Below are 21156 nucleotides of genomic sequence, written 5' to 3'. Positions count from 1 at the left end.
CTCGAGTTCCTTGCTGCTGACAGCTCCAAGTGCAAGCGTCGTTGTGTGCGTTCCTGTCCCAGCTGCAGTCACCCCGTCCCATGCTCTCCCCAAGCTTGGAAGAACGCAGTAACACGCCCGTCGGGTTGCCCCTCCACCGCCACCAGTTCTGATCGAAGCCCCTCCTTTTCCTCCGCAGCCCCTTGTTTGTGTCATACCCTCCTCCTTATTTCATGGCCTCCCCTCCCTCCCGTCATTGAATTCTTATTTTGCTTCTACGCAAACCCCGCCTCGTCTTAACCCGTCACTAAACTGCCTTTACAGGACTGCGACGAACAAACTCATTTGAACACCACCAAGCGAGAGGATACGAAGTGAAGTCAATATGCTCGACGCCAGGTCCTATCCGCTTTTGGTCGGCCTGCTTGTGCTGGTCTGCCTTGCCCGGCCGACTTATGCTTTCGGAGCTGGTAACATTGCCAGCATCTCCAAGATCGAGGGCCAGAACTGTGAGTCGATCTCCCGGCTGGTGACAACCGCGCGCGCAATATCAGCTAACCTGTTACTTCACACAGGGCGTCACGGTGACATCGAAGATGCTCTCCTCACCCTTGCCATGGCCCGCGCCATGAACGGCAAGAAGTTCAGCAAGATGATGGTCTCCCGTGTCTACTTCGGCAACTGGCTGAGAGACTATTCCCAAGCCATCGATGTCGGCACCGTCAAGACCGTCTCCGCCGAGGCTATCCGCCTGCTCCTCTGCGTCCTCGGCTTCCTAACCTTCGGCTACGGATCCAAGGAGTTCGAGGTTACAGCCGACCGTCTGGGCTGCTACCGTCCTGAGGATCACATCGACAACCCCAAGAACTACGCCGACAACGAAGATGCCCGCCAGTACGACCGCCGTCTGAGAGCCCCTGTCGATGAGAATGTCGAGCTCGGCATCGACCGCGAGACCGGCATGAAGAACTACATCGCCAACGAGCAGGCTGGCATCATGACATCTGCCGCCCACGTTCGCAGCCTCTTCTCCCGCTGCATCGAGCTCGCCCGAGGATACTCCCGGAATAAGAACCAGGCTGACCTCTACGAGGCGATGCGTCTCATGGGAACCGGTCTGCACTGTTTGGAGGGTACGTCAATAGCATGAGCACATACACCCGTCTCTGCTTTCGGCCTCCTACCCCTGACTTCCTTGCTAATGCTATGGCTCGTCGCAGACTTCTTCGCCCATAGCAACTACTGCGAGCTTGCCCTCATCGAGCTGGGCGAGCGCGATGTGTTCCCTCACGTCGGCCGTGACACTCGGATCAGTCTTAACGGAGCTAGAGACGAGGTCTACCCGATTGTCACCGGCACCTTCGGCGGAGTCGACTTTCTCCACTCCGTTACTGGCGAAGGTGCGTAACGTGCAAATTCCTGCCAACAATCAAGAAGAACATCCTAGCACAGTAGCTAACGGTACCGCAGTCTCCGACAAGTTGACTCAAAATGAGATTGAGGAGCTTGAAGGCACCCTCCAGGAGAGCAAGAACAACGACACCAGCATCCTGCGAAACCTCTTGGACATGATTCCCGATGGTATCTTTGGCGGTAAACACCAGAGCAACCGGGTAGACGAGCTCCAGAGCAACGCCACCTCCTCTCAGCTTCAGAACATGCAGGTCTCTCCCAGAGAGCCCGAGGAGTACACTCGCTACATCCAGGATGTCTTCAGACAAATCATGCCTGCGATCGAGTTCCACGATGAGATTCTGCAGGGAATCACTGAGGCCGTTGAGAAGATCCCGGTCTTGCCCAAGATCTTGGAGCAGCTTGAGGAGCAGCTGTCCAAGTTTGTCTTTTCCCTCATCGCCCCCTTCATTCTCCCTGTCATCAGCCAGATCCGCAACGAGCTCCGCACCGGCTCTGCCGAGATCATTGAGAGCAGCGAGAGGGAGCAGCACATCGTCTTCGAGGATGACCGCAGCACGGACCCTACTCACTCCATGTTGTCCAAGGACCACTTCACCAATGTGAGAATCTTTGTCCCATGACGACTAGATTGAGAGTTAACAGTGACACAGATTTTGAATGAGGTCGCCGGCCGCTGTGCTGCCAAGACGCTCCACTGGGTCGTCCCCCAGCTCATGGAAGCCATCGACGACGAGAACGTCGATATCAACCGCACCTTGAACCGCATCATCTTTGGTGTTCTGCACCACCCCGCCCAGCGCGACCTGGGCGAGGACGGTGCCCGCGACGGACGCCAGAAGATCTTCCAGTTCGTCGAAGAGTGGTGGAACGCCATGGACAGTCGTCAGCAGGACGAGTACCGCCGTAAGTTGAGCCGTGAGGGCGTCGAGCGAGGCGAGAACCACAAGGAGGGTGTCCACGACACTGGCCACGGTCACGGTTGCAACGGCAAGCTTCACATGCGCAAGCAGTTCGGCGAGCCCACAACCTGGGAAGACAAGGTGGCCGACAAGGCTGCCGGCGCCATTCTCGAGGGTGTGTCTGGCGGACTCGCTGGTCTCGTGGAGCAGCAGACTGGGGTTAAGGTCCCCAAGTACAAGCACCAGGAGCAGAAGGAAGAGAGCAGCGGTGGCGCTGGCGGCCTTATCGGATCCATTCTCGGCGGTGTATTTGGGAAGGACGAGAAGGAGACTCAGCATAGCAGTCGCCGTGACGATGACGGCAATTATACCGAGACCACGACTGAGTACGGTCATCACGGAAACAAGTACGGCCAGGCTGAGTACAGCGAGACCAAGTACTCCGGCGGCGGCGGTCGCTCCGAGTACCGTAGATACGAGCAGGAGGATAGCCAGGGTGGTCGTCATACTAGCGGCCACGAGTACCAGCAGACCACGGAGACTAGACCCTCCTATGGCGGCGGTTACGAGCAACGCACCGAGACCCACCGTTATGATGGTGACACTGGTTATGGCGGTGGTCGTCGTGATGACAACGAGGGCGGCTACGGCGGCCGTCGTCAGGAGGAGAGCAGCTATGGTCGCCAAGAGGAAAGCTATGGCGGCGGACGCCGCAACGATGAGGGAGGGTACGGCGGTGGACGCCGTCAGGAGGAGAGCAGCTATGGTCGTCAGGAAGAGAGCTACGGCCGTCAGGAAGAGACTTACGGCCGCCAAGAGGATAGCTATGGCAGCGGACGCCGTGGCGACAACCAAAGCAGCAACAGCCGCCGGGAGGAGCATTACGGCGGTCGACGCCGCGATGACGACGACGATGATCGCCGCGAAGGCGGCGGCGGCGGCTTTGGCGACTTCATCGGCAAGGTGGCGGAGAGCTTTGGCGACGACAACAACAACAACAACAACAACCGTAGATGGTAGGAGTGCCTCGGCTGTTCTCCTGATGGTTTTTGGTCTTCACCCGAGAAAGGGAGTGGGGTTTACACGCCGGTTGTACTTTGGTAGATGAAGGCGACTGGCTTTACGAACACAGTTGTGGCTGGGGCGGGTTGGGATCAAGCTACAGATCATAAAGAGTTTACAAAGAACGATAACGAAAAGGAAGAAAAACATCTCATTTCAGCGATGAGGTGCTAGATATCTGTCCTCGTGAGCTCACGATCAACCCTTTTTTGAAAACTTGACCCGTAATGTCTGACTGTTATACGCTTCGCGGGAACGCACAGGTTGTCTGCCATGCCCTTCCAACTCTGCTAGAGTTTCTTTATTTGCACATCTCCTTTGCGGCAACACTGGTGGCGGGACTAGAGGCCAACTGATCATCCACCACAAGCAGGCTCCATTCCTCGCGTCAACAGGTTCCTGATCCTACTCTACCTTGTGGTCACTGTGACGCAGGCGGCCCCCTTTCGAGTCGACATAACGGGCATGACGAGACTGTTCTTGGCTTCTGGTATACTATAAACAAGAGGGGGTAGGGTTTGAGTCTACCGGAACCGATCTTTTCTGCTTGACCAGGGGTCATGACCGTAGGTTTGTGTGTGACCCTTGGACCGACCTGCCAGACATCATTCTTCCCCTCTGCCTGTCATTCACCGGCTTTCTGGACGTGCCATGCTGTGATCAGATAGTCTGATCTTCGACACGGCTAAGCCAGACTATGGGCTCGTCGGGTCACTCGAGCCTAGTGTTCTTCCCCTGTAGAACGAGAATGATACGTCCGAGGCGATGTGGTGAAGCTGTAAAACGGACGGACGGGGTCACAGTGGTCGTCAGCAAGTTTTTGCTTGAGAGGGACTTTGGCAGAGCAGCCTCCGTCCGCATGATCCTGCCCACCACTTCCACAAATCAAGAATCACCAGCTGTATGCATGCAATGGACTCGAGGTTTATGTCGCTTACCATCCGGTCCTTGTTGATCCAGGCTCCGAAAGGCAGCCCGCCACTGCCTTCCGAACCAAGGCAACTGGACACCATCAGAAGACGCAACCCATACAAGCCCGCATTGCCATGTTCGCCCCCCCCCCCCCCCCCCGCTTCCTCCGCCAGATTCGCTTGAACACAGCTCATTTCTACAGCACGTGCTGGACAACACATTACTGGGACTGGCGGATGCCACGAACTCACTCTCACGAGCGGGCCCTTGGCGAGGAAGACGATGGCCGTGGAGGCCACGAACGCGGGTGAAGATATGGGGTAGAATCGTTTCAATGTTACGTTGTGCGTTTTTCTGCTTCTCCCTACCTACCGTTGCATGCTTGCCATTGGCCGAGTGTGCTATTCGGGATTGCGGGAGGGTTGACGTTGGCCGACGGGCAGAGTTGGTGTTGCGCCGTCGACGACGTGGGAAATACCGGTTGACCCTGAGCAGAAGGATCGCATTAAATCGATAGCTTGCTATGAAATACAAAATTCGGCGTGTGAGACTCGAGATTAAACGCCGGCCAGGTTCTTGCGCAGATTCCCGGCGGCGATTTGGGCCAGTTCAACGCTTGCACGGAGCAGTACGGAACGCCGACCAGGGAGGTGGGGCCCTGCAGTACGGTGGAATCAGATCTCCGGTCCGGGTGCCGAGGGTTTCCTAGAAAGCCCCAAGGCCGGATGCCACTGGAGGGTTCGACAGATTCCAAGGCGCCGATAACCCGGCGGGTCTCCTTCATGCAGGCGGCGTGGCTAGAAGCCTTCGACCTCGAGCCCACAGAGCCGATTGTCCCGTGGAGGTCGGCTGCGTTGATCACGAGCACTTGCCAGTCCGGAGGTGTATAACAAGCTTCCGGGGTGCTGCACACTGCAGCATTCGTACGTCCGTAAGGTTCAGTCCATTGGGCTCTGTAGGCTAAATTAGCCAGACACTATTGCGAGCAAGTTGGGATCTCGCCCGCGAATGGGAATCTTCCGTATCTTGGCGTCATATCTTTGTGCTTGAGTCGATTGTGATGAGGAAGCTTGCCTACAAACGCTGCCACGAAACAGAGCCTAGAGTCTTGGCTTGTCAAAGACTTTTAATGACCGACGTGTGTAGAGTTCTACCTGGCTGGACCAATCTACGAGAACGAGAGACTGGGATAGCTCCCTCCAACGTTGTGCTTCTTCAACAAAGTTAACCGGAAGCACTTGGCAACGTAGAACAAACCTGCGCTAGCCGTTTTAATACCTGCCGATAATGAGGGCCATTAGCAAGATGGGTGCGAACCGTGGCTGTGGGCTGGGCAAGTGAAGGGCGAGACCGTCGCGTCTTGGGGGCCGCAACAGTACAATCCACCCCAAGATGCATACGGCCAAGACAGACAGGCCAAGATATTCACCTGAGTGTAATACCGACCCAAAGAAATTGCCGTTAGGCACAGCCCCTAGAGGCGAACCTCCCCTCCTGAGCCCCCCCATACCGACAGCTGGTCAACATCCAGAAGACGCGCGGTCAGAGACGAAATTGAGGGGCAGCCCATCAGGCCCCCCTTTCCTGCGCTCCCGTTGTCGTCGGGCGTATCTATGTCGCAGCCAGCCGTGACGCGCTGGCAAATCAGACGCCAGGTGGGCTCATGACGTATGGATGATCCTCGGCTTTTCTTGCCGGGTGAGACAAAGGGACGGCGCCAGATCAGGGCCGGGAGGTTGACTGCAAGATGCCGAGCGCGGTGCAGGAGAGACGGTGGCGCTCTCCGGCATGTTCGGCTGACCTGAAAGAAGCCGGGGCGATTGAAAAATTGATTATTCAGGCTCGCAGGACATGTTGCAGTATCGACGATACCCGATCAGTTTCGCCATGGCATGTGGTCTTTGCGGAGGCTGCGAGTTTGCGATGCTGTTAGCAGGGATAGAGCAGCAAAAATGCCAGTTGCATGCGAGCGAAGTAGCCCTGTCCCGGTGTCTAAACTGGGGGGGCACCCGTTGTTTCAATGACGTCTGCTTGCGCGCCGTGGTGGCCACCTAGCGCCAGTCCTCTCCATACGAACGCAGGTAGTAAGTACATTGCATACCTTTGGGGTAGGAAGGCTCTAGAATCAAACGCGTAGAATACTTTCAAGTCAGCATCGCAGTGACAAATATCTGCCTGTAGTGCAAGCGCGCGGAGCCTGTTAGTCAGTATGATGCTCCCACGAGGCGTGATGCCATCAAGATCAAGCGGGTAGCCGACACTGAGAGATGTGAAACAGGGCTGCCAAGACTGAGAGGTGGTCGACAGATCGAGACTAGAAGGCGAAGTGGTCGCTAGAAGCTTTCCCCATGGGCCGTATTGCCGCGGGACAAACATCGTTGGATCCCGGGTCCTGGATGGCACCGGTATCCATATCAGCATTGGCACTGGTAACGAACCGACCTGACTGGAGGGCCTTTTGCAGGCCGCGCAATGCGTGCTTCCCGTAACCAAGCGTAGAGAGGCGGTCTGAGGGCGCGCGTCCAGGTGATTGACAACCTCGAGTAGGAGAGCGTCCCGATCGCAGTTGCTTTCTTCCGTTCCAAGGTCAACATGTTTGCTTGGTGCGGCGGATTATCTAGTTGCCGTCTCATTGGCGGGTGTCGTACGATGCCATCGTCGGCCGAGAACCATTTGCCGTAGCACTGCCCTATGACACGTCCCAAGGCCTCCCAAGGTTTGCCAATGCGTGGCAAGGAGGTGGGAGAGGGTGAAAGCAACGGAATAGTATGGACAGACCTGTGGCAGCCGTGTGAAGGTCTCCACGTCGAGGGCTTATTCGCCTGGAGAACCACGCGAGGGAAGGCGTATGTATGGCTGGGGGATCCGAGCGAGAGAATGCCGAAAATGGACGGGCGACATGGTCGAGCTGTCAAGCATCGGTCGGCGCAAGGGAAGCCTATGCCGCTATCCGTACTCTGTACGATGTACTCCATAGGTACTTTACAGTAAATTAGTCGGCACAAAATGCCGTCAGGTGGTTGGGCCCGTGTGTGGTGGGAGAAACTCTACTGTCGGAAGGGTGCAGGCGAGAAACGGGCTACAACGCGACTAAGAAGCAGACTTCCCCTCGTAAATTTTCAATTGGATCGTTGTACTGGCATAGCTAGGTCGTCACTGCAGATGGCGGACGAAAAATGTTCTTGGCGTGATTGATCGGAAAGGATATGGTTTCTGTATCCAGGCGGCGTTGCGCCTCAAGCAGCTGGCGGCCATAATCCCCCTCCCTCTTCCTCCCCCGAGCTAAGGCGCGCGGTCGTCTGGTGTTTTGGTTTGATTTCTCCGCATAGCTCCGACATCCTAGCTTCCCAAGGATCAAGAACAAGGTCAGGAGGTGTACGTGTAGTTTGATAAGAAACAGCCTGAATCGATCCGACGGCTTGCGACGACAGGAAACGGGACTCGGCACGGGGTGAACGGGGGAGGTCGCTGAAAGATCAGACAAGCTTCGAGGCAACAAAAAGCTTAGCAGTGATGGCATGCGATCCGATGATGGCCAGTCGAGGATTGTGCTGGGGGGGCTGCTGCGTGTATCCGCCCGATGGAGACTAGCACGGCAAGGCAGGGAGCTGTAGTGAGATTGTTTTACTTGCTTGAGCGTTGCTGCGCATGCCGTGACAAAGAACAAACGAGGGGAGGAGAAATGGTACGAGCAGCTGTGGTTTGTCGGACTCGGTGATGGTTGTCGCGCAAGAGAATGCAAGAAGGGCTGCATGTGCAGGGTGCGGAAACGCAGGCTTTGGGTACCTTTTTAGGCCCAACTGTTGCCGCTTTGGTGACAGAGAATTGCTGCTCGTTTTCCGCTGGCATCTAATTCGTGCAGCACGGATGAGTGAGGCCCTGTATGCTGTTTTTTGTTTGTTGGTCCGACAGGGAACCGGATCTTCGGCTTGTCGGGATGAATGGAATCATACCTGTATGTGCTTGCCCGGCCAGTACAGTAGACGGGGAGTAGGTAAGTATCTACAAGGCAGGTACCTGCGACAGACCCACGTCTGTCGGGCGGGAATGAAATACTTGTCGACTACTCTCCCGTGACATAATTTACCATGTTTTCATCCACTGGTTTACGAGGTACATCTCGGGGCGTCGAGGTCACGATCTTGTCAGCAACGGCCATTGCCTCGATACCGGATATGCGACTTTCTACTGGCTACCGGGGGATTTAGAACAGTCTCCATCGTCCCACCCCACCATATTTGCCCACCTACGATGTACCACTCATAACCTAACAAGCGTTGGCGCGTCTTCGCATCCATCATCCCACGCCTTGCGCCTCCATCCTCCCAGTTCCAACCCTTGCTGGAACCCCTCGTTCGCTCCCGTTCTATCAGCCTCTTTGGCCTCATTCTCCCTCAACTTCAAGTCTCGTCTCCGTCCTGCCTCGACCCACACAGCTCTTAACACATTAGAGTCATCTATTTCGGGCTACATCGTATATGAAGTAGTGTACTCTGTACCATTCCCTCAGTCTCTGTTGAACACCCTAGGAATCACAAAACAGCGACGATGACCAAACTAAATTTCGAGATGGCCTTGAACACTAAACGAGTACATCCTCTCGCTCTCTCGCTGAGATGGGCAAATGCATAACGCGATCAGTGACGACGAGGACGAATGCGATGAAAGACAGGGCAGGGGAGGCTGTGCAAATGTTCTCTAGCCCCTACATAGTACATGTTATGTTCGGCAGGGTTAGGTATGGGGGTACCGGCGGAACGCTGGAAGTACCTTCTGGTCCGCCTCTCAGTGCAATGCCCGACGTTGCAGAGACTTTATTAACGGCAGCTTCGCTACGAGTACCTCGCCGACTCTTACCCCGTCCTCTTCTTTCCCGCTCGCGCCGCCGCCCATTGCTTTGTTTCGGTTCCTGGCTCTTTTGGTGGTGCTGCTGCTCCATGACCCGTCCCGTCGGCCACCTTTTCATCTAGTCTCTGTCCGTTCAACTTCATCCATCCACCGTCCCACCAGTGCCACCACCCACTACTGCCCACCCACACGCATGCCCAAAGTCCAACACCACACACACGCTCCCCGACCTAGACCTTGACCTGGACCTGGACCCCGACCTGACCTTGCTCCCACTCCCCCGCTGAGCTGATCAGTGTGCAAGGACAAACGCGCACCTGCAGCGCACTGGGAACGACCTGATTTGAACCCCGCTTGGCATTGAAAATCGCGCCTGCCCCAGCTCGTTCGCTGCTGGCCTTCATCAATCCTATCCTCTCTCTCAGCTCGTCCCTTGATCACCTCTCTCTGCCTGGCTCTCTTGCCAACTTCATTCACCCTTTGACCTGGACCGCAATCCGACCCTGTCTTTTTTGGTCCCAAAAGTCGAGCCCCATCTATCCCCAGTCCAGCTCAAACGTTCTCCCTCCGCCTTTCGCCGACCTCTGCTTGAATCCTCTCTCTTTCCAAGTTTCCCCCTACTACAGTTTCCCGCTCGTATCCGCCTCGCCCGTTCGTCCCCTTACCCGACACCCGTCCGTTCCTACTTTCTCCATACCGGGCCAGCCAACCCACGAACTGTTTACCAAAGGTTGATGGTTTCAATAACCTCAACCCGTTCGCTGAACATGTGAGGAAAGCATGTGTAAGTCATGATGCAACATTTCCAATTCCTTACCCGAAGACATGCGACGCCTCAGTCATGCGTCCTCTTGACGTACCCAGCCAGCGCCTGACGAGCACTCGCTCTCTTCTTCCTGGCCCAGAAGTGACAAAATGGCCCCGTCTTGGCTCCATTCGCTGACGTCTCACAGCTCTCGAACAGATTCGAAATGTCGTGTATGTCTTAAACATCTCTTCCCTCAGACCTTAGCTGCTGTTGAAGTTGCGAGCACTTGCTCTTCATGTTGATGCGCACGTTGTCTCCTTTCCCTCATGTCAATTTTATGATCATTGGTCGCCTCTGCTCGTAACCGCCGCGGGCAATGCTACGACTCGAGATCCAGAGCCCTTGTGGGCAGATCTCGGCGCATTGCCTAACCACCACCACTACTACCAACTGCTGCTACCATCACGACGTGTTCTCAACGTCGCATCATTCTCTGGCACTTTGGTCACCAGCTAACTATTTTGCAGTCTGCTGTTCAGTAACCCTGTCTGGTCAGGTGCTAATACCATTCCATCGACGCTCATCAAGAACATCACCTCCCTCTCGGTCGGTCCTATTGTCGCCCTTGGCTTGCTCCCAAGTATTGGTCTAATGCAACATACAGAGGTCCCTCGCTTACCAGGACACCATCTCGGCAAACCTTACAACACTGAGCACCACCAACTCAGAGACGCATGATGGAATCATCCGAGGTCTACTCTACATACCGGACCTCAGCGTCACCGACCCATGTTACGAACAGCAGTACGACATCATTCCCCGAAATGCCACCACCCAGGCGACCCTGCCTCCTTCCAACTACAATCTCATTGCCCTTGCGCCATGGTTCAACGCCACTTGCACAAGGGCATATCTGGCGTCCGCTCGTCTCGATCCCATCCGTGCCTTCATCTTTTACCGCCCCAATAACTCGACGAGGGAACCTCAAGGCGCCGACTCGCCGATATGGGATCTCGAAGATGGCGATGCTTGGCGCTCCCAAAATCGCTTCCCCATATTCGCCATCCCCGGTGCTGAAGGTAACAAAATGATGCGCCAACTCAGCCTTTATTCCGGCAACATCTCCCAAATCCCTTTCGGCGACCAAATAGAGCAAAGATACGAGCCCCATGACGACGACTTTGTCCGCATATGGACCGAATTGACGGTGAAGGACCGTGACAGTGTCCCCGCCATGTGGACCTGGATCCTCACGGTCGTCGGCGTCGTGCTGTTCATCATCGCCTGTCTGTCACTCACAATGCACTTAGTACAGCGGAGACGGAGAATATCATTACGACGGAGGGTGTTGAGCGGAGAGGTCGACTTGGAAGCGATGGGCATCAAGCGCGTCACAGTGCCGGTCAACCATGTGAAGGGCTTCCCTCTGTTCACATACAGTTTTCAACCAGAGATGGCCAGCACACCTTCCACAACGAGGCCCCCGAAATCCCTTAGGTCACCCCGGAGCATGCGGACCGATCAACGCACCATATCTGAATCCACCACAGCCAGGTCCAGAGCGAGGAGAGCCAGCATGAACAGCTCGACAAGCACCGTCGCCACGAACTATCAGCCGCAATGCCACATTTGCTTGGAAAATTACCTGGATCGAGAATCCATTATTCGGGAGCTGCCTTGCGGGCACATCTTCCACCCTGAATGCATCGACGAATTCCTGAGCCTGAACAGCTCACTATGCCCAATTTGCAAGAGGAACATGTTGCCGCGCAATTACTGTCCGAAGATTACTAACGGCATGGTACGCCGCGAGCGGGCGATCCGGCGTTTGAGGGAGAGGGTGGTGTTGGACGAGTCAGACGACGAGGAAGCGGAGGTGACAAGCAAGCATTGGGGGAAGCGGCTATTCGGCACGGACAAAGCGGCACCCCCCCGGGCAGAAACGCCGATGACGCCCGTGTTACCCGCCAAGTCTCCAAAAACAGGTCAAGAGTCGGCGAATGCTAGAACCACTTCGGACCTGGAGGCTGCTCCCTTGTCAAGAACCCTCGAACCAACTCAAGAGGAGCAAGAGGATTCGGATCGACCCTTGAGTCATTCCGAAGGTCGAGAAACATCGCAGCAACAACCTCAGCCACCTCGGCCAGCCGCGGTAGCTCAGCACTCTCACCGAAACAAGCGGCGTAAAACAGGGGGCTTGCGACTACATGTTCCCTCATCGGACGACTCCAAGCAAGCCAATCAACGGCCAGAAGGGCGCAAGAGCCCGTCGGCTTTGGCACGGGCGCGGATGAGAGCGCTCGCAGGCACGCCTTTTGATGATCCCGAAGGCCGCTCACCCGCATGTAAGTATGAGACTGGTGGTGGCCCTATATCTTTACTAACCAAGTCTACAGGGAAACGTTACGTTGTCAAAGTCTTCCCAGGCTTCTCGTGACCGAATTTACTCTCGGACATTTGCGTTGAATTTGCGGTCGCATGGTGCAAAGGCGTTTTACGGTTAGGCAAAGGGACTGCCTCGGTCGATTTTTCAAAGGAACATGAAGGGACATGATGACAAATACCAATGACACTCCCTGACCATCGCCCCATAATGGGGGTGATGAGGAGACAAATTCACTTCACAGTCACGATGATTAGACTCAATGGGCTGCGAACTGCCCTCGGACGGGTTTATTCAACTTTTTTCAAGCACGGGTCGCACTCTTCGTCCCACGTACCCTTTTTCTTTTTCTGCGTCTTCTTCAAGACACAGCCTTTACCCAACCTTTGGACTGGATATACCCTATAGGGATGGACTTGCATTTAACGGCGATTTGGAGGATTCTATGCGTATCCGCAAAAGTTTTCCTCATTCGGTTACTTTTTGACAGCTTCTGTCCCGAGGCGACTTGCGCTAGTTGGACAGAAGTTGAACTAGGTAAACTTGTCGTTTCAGACCGTTCCTGGTCTTTGGGGACAAGCACATCTTCATCAAAGATGTTTACTCACCGCTGTAACCCGTTCCATTCGTGCTGTCTTTTCAAATCGCAATGCATGGCCACGGAAACAAACAAATGGAAGCAACTACTAACAAGCATCTCTAAGTGCATGGTATCTTCGCTATACTTGGTGTTTCGTTTCATCCGAATCTTTTGGCATGTGCCATATTTCATCCAATCTGGTTCGCCAAGCCGAACGCCTGCTCGTCTTATAGAGACATACATGCCTTGCAAACCGTATCCAAAACTCTCGTCTGCCCCCAGTCTTGGCGTTCCATCTTCCAGCGAACCCCTTTTCAAAGAGTTTGTATCATGACCGGCCGTCGATGAGCTTGTCATCCTCCTTGGTGCCGCCCCTGGCCAGAGCTTCGCGAATCTTGTCGTTCTCGTTGGCGCGGATCCGCTGCCGCGCATCCTCAAGCCGCTCGACTCCGCGGTCGATGGTCTCGATATGCACACTCAGCGGGATCGCGGCGACGGAGTCACGGAGAAGCTCAGGCGCGGCCACACGGTCGCGGAGATCGCCTAGGCCAGCTTGTATCTTCTCGAGATCGACGATGAGCGCCGAGAGCTGCGCGACCGCCGTGCTGCGCTGGCGGTCCACCTGCCGAAGTAGGGAGAGCTGGGCGTTGAGGTTGTGAAGGCGTTTATTATTCGCACCGACAAGGGTCCACAGCGTCCAAAGAACCTCGTCACGGCGAGATTTGACGGAGTTTGACGAACGGGTAACGAGCTCATAAATTTGATTGAGATGCTCCTCGGCCTTTGTCAAGAGAAGCAGGACGCCTTGTGCCTCCACGATGAGCGACGAGATGCGGTCGGAAACCATGGCAGTATGTTCAACGTACTTGTCGAGAAGGGTCCGTTCTGAGAACGGCGTTACAGTGGGAGTGAAGGGGTAAAAGATCCAGCTGGACCACTGAGAGAGGATGCCTACATCAGTAGTCTCTGAAGCGGAAAGTGTGTCTAGATAGCGAGATGTCCAACGGTTGATGGAGATGACGGAGTCGACAGCAGACCCGACATGGACGTTGAACTTTTGCAGGTCGGCGGCCGTCAAACGCGCCGTGTCGATATACTCGTTGAATTCGTAGACGAGCTCGTCCCGCTGCGGCAACTCCGAGTAGCGAACCATGGTACGCAAGTCGCGGATCGAGGACTCGGAGCGTTTCATTTCCATGGGCAACGAAACGCCGTCGGCGCTGCGTTCGAGGACCTGCTCAAACTGCGACTGGACGTTCATCAGATCATCAAACTCGACGTTTGCAGGCCCAGAGTCCTGGCCGCCACCCGTCGTGGAGGTAAATGAAGGGCAAAACGGAAGGTCTAGGTATGCGGCTCCCGGGATGCGACAAAACGGCGAGAGAGACGCCGTTAGCGACTTAGTAACCATATTTTGAAGCATGATGGAGGCACCAAAGAAAAGCCAAACAGCCAAGCAAAGTGCCAGTGGCTTTTGGACGTAGCCTAGGGCCATGCCGATGACGTTGAAAACCCAGGCCAGTACGTTGAAGATCGCGCCTGGGAGAGACTCCGACAGGCGTTCGGTAACCGTTCTATGCTCCTCTGCCGCATCGTCGTAGTAATCCCTCCCTCTCCCATGATCTCCGCGCCGCAGCTTCAAGGGACTTCCGGTGCTTGCTTGCCGAATGACACGGCGGCGTACCTCTTGTTGTTGGTACGGATCATCACCCGGGCGGATAGTCCGCGTCGACCGGCCGCTGCTCTGACGGGGGCTGGTGCTGCTGCCGGGGGTAGCACCAAAGCGCATAGACGGCATGACAAACTCTGGGTCTGGAGAACGGTTGGGATCCCGGCGGATGGTAGGTTGAAAGGGCGAGCGGAGAATAACGCGCTCATCATCTGCCTTGTTCATGAAGTCCTGTACGCTGTGATGAGATTCTTGGGAGCCGCCGATACTGAATGACTGCGAAGGAATCTGCGATGGGTCCGTAGAGATGAAACCCTCATCCTCCTCAAGGTCGGGAAGAATAGAGGTGTCGAAACTGTCATTCTCGCCACCCTCGACAAGTCGCCAACTACTCTCGACGGGGAGGTCTTGCTGACGTCGCGGAGGCATCGTGCCTGGATGGGTGTTTGAGATGCCTTGAGATGGCCGACAAGGTGTTCTTCTTTTTTCCTTTTCCTTTCTCGGAGTCAAACCACGGATCAAGATATGTGAGACGTCCTAACGCCAGAGATAAGGTACATGGGCAAGTCGACAGCCTTCTTGGGACGGAGGCGCGAAGTGTGATGCTTCCAAGACGCGCCGATCGCGTAAAGTGGCGAGGTTGTTTACAAGGACCCTTAAATGCAGGCGCCACGATATTAACGGTGTCCAGAAACAGTATTGAGGATTCCGGATGTTTTCTAGTGAGTCATGGGGCGGAAACTAGCTACAGGGACCGGGGCAACGGTTGAGGGCAAAAATAGGTAGAGACAAAGGGCGAAAAGATGTATTGAGGAAGTTCATAAACATTCACAAACAATGCATCCCTCTGGCGTCATAGGCTCCAGTGGGCGCCCCTTGCATGCACAGCAGCTGTCGCGCGGGGATCCAACAGCTTCTAGTGGATAGCTCCCTCCGCCGAATCCGCTGTATTGGCAGCAGCAGGGACCATGTGGGAAGCAGTGTGACTCGACGGTGTCCCAGTGATAAGCTTCGAATCACCCTGGTCATCACATGGTCCTGGCGAAAAGGCAGGTGGGAAGGGTGTTTGTTGCAACACCCCCACCCCACACTGATCCTGTTAGTCATTAACGGAAATGTTCTTTCGGCAAAATATAAAGCCGTCATCCGGGAGATATTGCACACGACAATTGGGTCGCCCCACTTGGCTCCGACGCGATTTCCACCACGTCAGGTCGAGAAGAGAGAGAGACCCGAACCTAAGTAGCCTGGTCTATTGCAACGCACTCAACCCCTTCGCCGTTACAAATCCCATTTCTGCGTCGCGTGCGCCGGAAAGTCGCTCACCACTCCCTCAATTACGCAACTTGACTGCCCACGATGTCAACAGGCATGGATCAACGTGAGCTTGAGTCATGCATCAAGCAGCTCAACAAGATCGTCCAGGCAAACGAGCCTCCTGCGACCGCCTTAGCACTCCTTGAGCGTCTGAAGAAGGAGGCTGCTCCCACGGAAGAGATGCTCAGGGTACGCTGCGACTGACTTTTTTGATCCAACCCAACACCGGTTCATCACATGTGTTGCATCTACACTGGTGCATCTATAGGGACGGACCGAAGCTGACCTGTTTGTTCGCATTTAGTCTAGCAGAGCTGGTGTCTTCGTTGGCAAGCTTCGGTCGAACTCGAACAAGGAAATCGCCCGCGCCGCGACGGAACTCGTCCACAAATGGAAGAAACTCGTCGAGGCCGAGAAGCAGGGCAAGATAAAGAAGCAGTCGTCCCCCGCCGCTCCCTCCCCGACCCAGGCCCCCGCACCGAAGCCCTCTTCGTCGAATGCGATGAATCAGCCTTTCAAAGGCAATCCCGAGCTCCGTCGCGCCAAATCCGATGGCTGCGATACCAAGCGTACCGGCGATGAAACGCGCGACTCCTGTATCGAGTTGATCTACAACGGTCTCGCCTACCGGTCTACTGCCTCCGTCACCGATGTTCTCGCCAAAGCCGTTGCCGTCGAGCACGCTGCGTTCAGCCACTACAAGGGTGTCACCAAGGAGTATCGTGAGAAGCTACGCTCCCTGTTTAGCAATCTTAAAGTCAAGAGCAACCGCCAGCTCGGTGTTAATGTCATGGAGGGCAAGATCGCTCCTGAACGCTTCGTCGTCATGACCCACGAGGAGCTCAAGTCGGAGGAACAGCGCAAAAAGGAAGACGCTCTTCAACTTGAGAACATGAAGAAGGCACAGGTCCCCATGGCCGAGAAGAGCATCAGCGACGCTCTCAAGTGCGGCAAGTGTGGTCAGAAGAAGGTTAGCTACAGCCAGGCGCAGACGCGCAGCGCTGATGAACCGATGACAACATTCTGCGAGTGCACTGTTTGCGGTAATCGCTGGAAGGTTAGCCTGTCTATGTTCCCGCAGTTTTCTGGTTTTCGGATACTAACAAATGTCCAAGTTCTCTTGAGCATGCGATTAAGAAGGGGGAGGGTTTCACATATTTCGACTGACGGCGTCATTTTTCCCTTATACCCCGTTCTCAAGGCACGGGATGGTCTTGCATTTGGCACTCGAAGTTAGTGCGGTTTTGGCTGGTACGGAGTTGGGGACGAGGAAACCTTTTATTCCTTTTAAACTATTTTTTTTTCGCCCCTACACACAGAAAATTCGGGCGTCTTTGCCGCTTCCTTGTCGCGGACTTCACTCAGAACGGAACTACACTCTAGAAAGGGGGGTTCGATAGACCCGTGGCCTGAGAGGTAGCCGCCTATTCGAAGTTGAGGCGGAGAAACAATTGAGCGTTTGCAACGTGCCTTGTGGCATTGATTGTGTTTAAATTTATCATTGCCCAATTCACTGCTTCGCCGGGCCAATCTTCAACACGGAGAAAAGGTCGGCCGAGTGCTCTTCGTCTTCCAAACCCATTGCCGCCACATGTTTCCAGAACTTGCTCAGGTGTCTCGTGCCCGAGTCGCAGAGAATCGTAACGACTTGGCTGCCCTTAGGCAGTCTCGTGGCCGCAACGACGGCCGCGACACAGTTGACGGCAGTGCTGCTACCCGCAAAGATGCCATCGTTCTCCACCAGCCATCTCGCCATGCGGCACGCCTGCTCGTCCGTAACCTTGATCGCGTCGTCGATCAGCTCCCTGCCGGCTTCAAAGTTCTCCGTCACCCGGTTGATGCCGATTCCCTCCACGATCGTATCAACCTGCTGCCGCCGCCGAGTTCCTTCCTTCTCCGTGCTGGAATACATAACGCCGTGCCGGATCTTGTTATACAATCCGCTGCCCTGAGGGTCCGCCAAAATGACCTGCAGACCCGGCACGTTGGCCTCTTCCTTGAGGTACTTGGCCACGCCGGCAATAGTACCGCCCGTTCCGGCGCCGGCCACGAAGGCGTCCAACCTGCCCCCGGTCTGGTACACAATCTCCGGGCCCGTTGTGTGTAGGTGCGCCGCGAAGTTAGCCGGGTTCTCGAACTGATCCGCAAAATAGCCGACACTGCCGTCACCGGCGTTAGCGGCGTGTTCAACAGCGCGCCGCCTCGCGAGGTTAACAAAGTGCTCCGGCGATGCGATCGGTGCGGGGTCTACGCGCTCGACGGTCGCACCTAGGTGGCGGAGCAGATCAACCTTCTCCATGGCCATATCGTTGGGCATGCAGATGTGCGCGCGATAGCCCCTTGCGCGCGCCAGCGTCGCCAGCGAAATGCCTGTGCTGCCGACGGTGCCCTCGTAGATAGTGTCTCCACGCCCGGGGACGAGCTGGCCCGCAGCCTCGGCGGCTTCGATCATCGACAACGCGACGCGGTCCTTTGGCGTGTTGCCCGCGGCATTAAGGAACTCGGCCTTGGCGAGGATGACTCGACCTGTCGCCTCGCTAAGGGAGCGGATCTTGATGAGCGGGGTATTGCCGATGGCGCCGGCGACGCCGTCTGCGATTAAAGGTGGATTCCACGAGGCGCCTCTCGCGAAGGCGGCCGCCGCCTCCTCGGCTTCGGAGGCCGTCTCATGGTCTTCGAGCTGCACGGGCGGTCCCCAGAAAACACTGCTGCGCCGGGAGGGATCCGTGGATGATGAACCGCTGGTGGGAGCCCGGCGGGTGCGGCGGCGCTGGTAGCGGCGCTCGAGGTCGGGATAGAAGTCTTTGAAGCCCAGTGTGACGAGGATGCCAGCCGCGAAGGCGAGCGCCAAGGCGGCTGAGCCATAGGCTTTTGGATGGTTGCTCAGAGACATGTTGTCCGTGTCATGTGTTGTGCTCCATCGTCCGCGTGAGTCCCCACGGCGTCCTTATGATTTGTCTCTGACGAGATGTCGTTATCCCGGGTGTCTCTCGAGAACTTGATGTAGGTGAAGAGGTGAAGTAAACATTGACTGGATCACGAAATTCTGACCATCTTTTTTCCCCCTACGCGTGTGCAGGGGATTTGCCCGCTAAACGGCGTGATGTCATTTTAGCTCAGAAGACCCCTGTATTCAGCCTCAACATGTGCTATGCGCTTCAGCCTTCAGCGGCTCCAATCCAACCCTCAGGGGAGGCATTGGCTGAAAGCAACCTGCAGCGGATTAACAGCTGCCCCGTCCGTTTCGAGGGAGCTCGGGCCATGATGGAACCCTTTGCCAACCCACGGCCTGCGAGGTGCTGTTTTGCTACAGTTGTTGATTCCCAACCTTCATTTTCTGCTGCGATCTCCTCACTCAGATTCCCTCCGGGATGGACTCCCCCGCCGTCACCCGCCTCTTCCGTGAGCTCTTCCGCCGGCCCGCATGTCAATCCCGCCGGCATTGCACGGCTGCCACCGCCGCACTCCCGGCTCTGAGCCAACGTCGTCCTCATCCTCACAACCCTCACCACAAGACCGCCGCAGCTACAACACGACCACCGACGGGCATCAATGGCTCGTCCACGTCGCAACAGCGGAGGGAATACGCCGTGAAGACGTCTGCCGAGAAACAGGATAAGAGAAACGAGTCCAAGTGGCAGCAGCGGACGTCCCTCTTCCCGAACGACCGCGCCGACGAGTTCGACACCTACCCGACGCTCAGCTCCCGCGACCTGGCCGCCCGCTCAACCCGCCCGCGCAAGGTCAAAATGCTCACCCGTGACTTCATCGAGGACAGCCTCTACAACCCGGCCTACGGCTACTTCTCCACGCAGGCCGTCATCTTTTCCCCCGGTCAGCCCTTCGACTTCCCTGCCTTCCGCGATGAGCCGCATTTCTACCGCGAGCTGGGCCAGCGGTACACCGAGTTTGAGGACGAGCTCGACAACAAGGAGGGGGTTAACGACGCCCGCCCGCTCTGGCACACGCCCACCGAACTGTTCCGCCCATACTACGGCGAGGCTATCGCCCGCTACCTGGTCTCCAACTACCGCCTGACGACGTACCCCTACCATGACCTCATCATCTACGAGATGGGCGCCGGTCGTGGCACACTCATGCTCAACATCCTCGACTACATCCGCGACATAGACCCCCAAGTCTACGCCCGCACCCAGTACCGTATCATCGAGATTTCCCCGGCACTCGCCTCACTGCAGCGCCACCACCTCCTCTCTACCGCCGACTCGCGCGGCCACGCCTCCAAGGTCGAGATCATCAACAAGTCCATCTTCTCCTGGTCCGAGCGCGTGCCCTCGCCATGCTTCTTCCTCGCCATGGAGGTCTTTGACAACTTCTCCCACGACTGCGTGCGCTACGACCTCGCCACCGAGGAGCCCCTTCAAGGCTCCGTCCTCGTCGATGCCGACAACGACCTGTACGAGTTCTACTCCCCGGACCTTGACCCGGTCCTCGCCCGCTTCCTCCGCGTCCGCCACGCCGCCACGGGAGGCCGCTACCCGACCCCTTATCCAGCGAACCGCATGCTGCGCAACCTCAAGTCGCGCATGCCCATGATGCCAAACCTCTCGGAGCCCGAGTACATACCCACCCGCCTAATGCAGTTCTTCGACGTGCTGGAGAAGTACTTCCCTGCCCACCGTCTCGTCACGAGCGACTTCCACTCCCTGCCAGACGCCATCCCCGGCCTCAACGCACCCGTGGTACAGACGCGGTACGAGCGTAAGACGGTGCCCGTAACTACGCCTTTGGTAAGCTGCCGTTGTCGCACGCCCCATACGCTCCGAAGATGATGATGCTGATCAGCTGTGCAGGTTCACCAGGGCTACTTTGACATCATGTTCCCGACAGATTTCCAAACCATGGAGGTCATGTACCAGGCCATCACGGGCAAGCTCACGAGGCTCACATCTCATGGTGACTTTATGAAGCGCTGGGCTTTCCTTGAGGACACCCAGACCCGCAGCGGGGAGAACCCTCTGCTCAGCTACTACGAGAACGCCAGCGTGCTGGTCACCGTATAAATACATGTAGACAGGATATACATGATACCCCTGAGACCGTGGATAACTTTTGCGATGACTGGAAACTCTTTTTCTTGCACTTCTTTTTTATTTTATTTTTAAACCTTTCTGTTTACTTTACGTGACTGAGATGGCTCCTAAACACAACCCTAAACACAGCAAGGTAAGGAAGGGGAGACAAGCTTTTGATAAGTCGGTGAACCGCTCCGATGCGATCGTCCGGATCACAACATAATCATCCTGTCCATATTCCTGTGTCCATCTAATTCCCGTTTAAAAAGTAGATTGTGTGAGCCAGGCATGCCTCTGCAGCGCGATG

At 56.0% G+C, this 21156-nt stretch overlaps 6 protein-coding genes across 6 annotated transcripts; 4 read left to right on the top strand and 2 right to left on the bottom strand.

The window, feature by feature from the left end:
• Positions 1-364: 364 nt before the first annotated feature.
• Positions 365-3314, top strand: CH63R_05783 (Heterokaryon incompatibility protein Het-C; the record flags this gene model as incomplete). The annotated part of the gene is made up of 5 exons (XM_018300758.1): positions 365-488; positions 555-1112; positions 1200-1379; positions 1450-1994; positions 2046-3314. The coding sequence occupies 5 exons, from the start codon at positions 365-367 to the stop codon at positions 3312-3314; spliced, it is 2676 nt and encodes an 891-aa protein (XP_018158608.1).
• Positions 3315-9896: 6582 nt separating this feature from the next.
• Positions 9897-12301, top strand: CH63R_05782 (Ring finger domain-containing protein; the record flags this gene model as incomplete). The annotated part of the gene is made up of 5 exons (XM_018300757.1): positions 9897-9900; positions 10070-10094; positions 10392-10470; positions 10529-12209; positions 12261-12301. 5 exons carry the CDS (start codon positions 9897-9899, stop codon positions 12299-12301), a joined length of 1830 nt encoding a protein of 609 aa, XP_018158607.1.
• An 854-nt stretch (positions 12302-13155) lies between these two features.
• CH63R_05781 (uncharacterized protein) lies at positions 13156-14925 on the bottom strand (the record flags this gene model as incomplete). The annotated part of the gene is made up of 1 exon (XM_018300756.1): positions 13156-14925. The coding sequence occupies one exon, from the start codon at positions 14923-14925 to the stop codon at positions 13156-13158; it is 1770 nt and encodes a 589-aa protein (XP_018158606.1).
• Positions 14926-15855: 930 nt separating this feature from the next.
• Positions 15856-16937, top strand: CH63R_05780 (Transcription elongation factor S-II; the record flags this gene model as incomplete). The annotated part of the gene is made up of 3 exons (XM_018300755.1): positions 15856-16002; positions 16118-16870; positions 16929-16937. 3 exons carry the CDS (start codon positions 15856-15858, stop codon positions 16935-16937), a joined length of 909 nt encoding a protein of 302 aa, XP_018158605.1.
• A 386-nt stretch (positions 16938-17323) lies between these two features.
• CH63R_05779 (Pyridoxal-phosphate dependent enzyme) lies at positions 17324-18706 on the bottom strand (the record flags this gene model as incomplete). The annotated part of the gene is made up of 1 exon (XM_018300754.1): positions 17324-18706. The coding sequence occupies one exon, from the start codon at positions 18704-18706 to the stop codon at positions 17324-17326; it is 1383 nt and encodes a 460-aa protein (XP_018158604.1).
• Positions 18707-19184: 478 nt separating this feature from the next.
• On the top strand, positions 19185-20837 carry CH63R_05778 (Cog1565 domain protein; the record flags this gene model as incomplete). Its single annotated transcript, XM_018300753.1, has 2 exons — positions 19185-20564; positions 20628-20837. 2 exons carry the CDS (start codon positions 19185-19187, stop codon positions 20835-20837), a joined length of 1590 nt encoding a protein of 529 aa, XP_018158603.1.
• Between the last annotated feature and the right edge of the window lie 319 nt (positions 20838-21156).

The sequence above is a fragment of the Colletotrichum higginsianum genome, chromosome 4, assembly GCF_001672515.1.
Source record: "Colletotrichum higginsianum IMI 349063 chromosome 4, whole genome shotgun sequence".
Taxonomy (NCBI): Eukaryota; Fungi; Ascomycota; class Sordariomycetes; order Glomerellales; family Glomerellaceae; genus Colletotrichum; species Colletotrichum higginsianum.
Note: the sequence above shows the minus strand (reverse complement) of the source record. Positions and strands in the feature narration are given on the sequence as shown.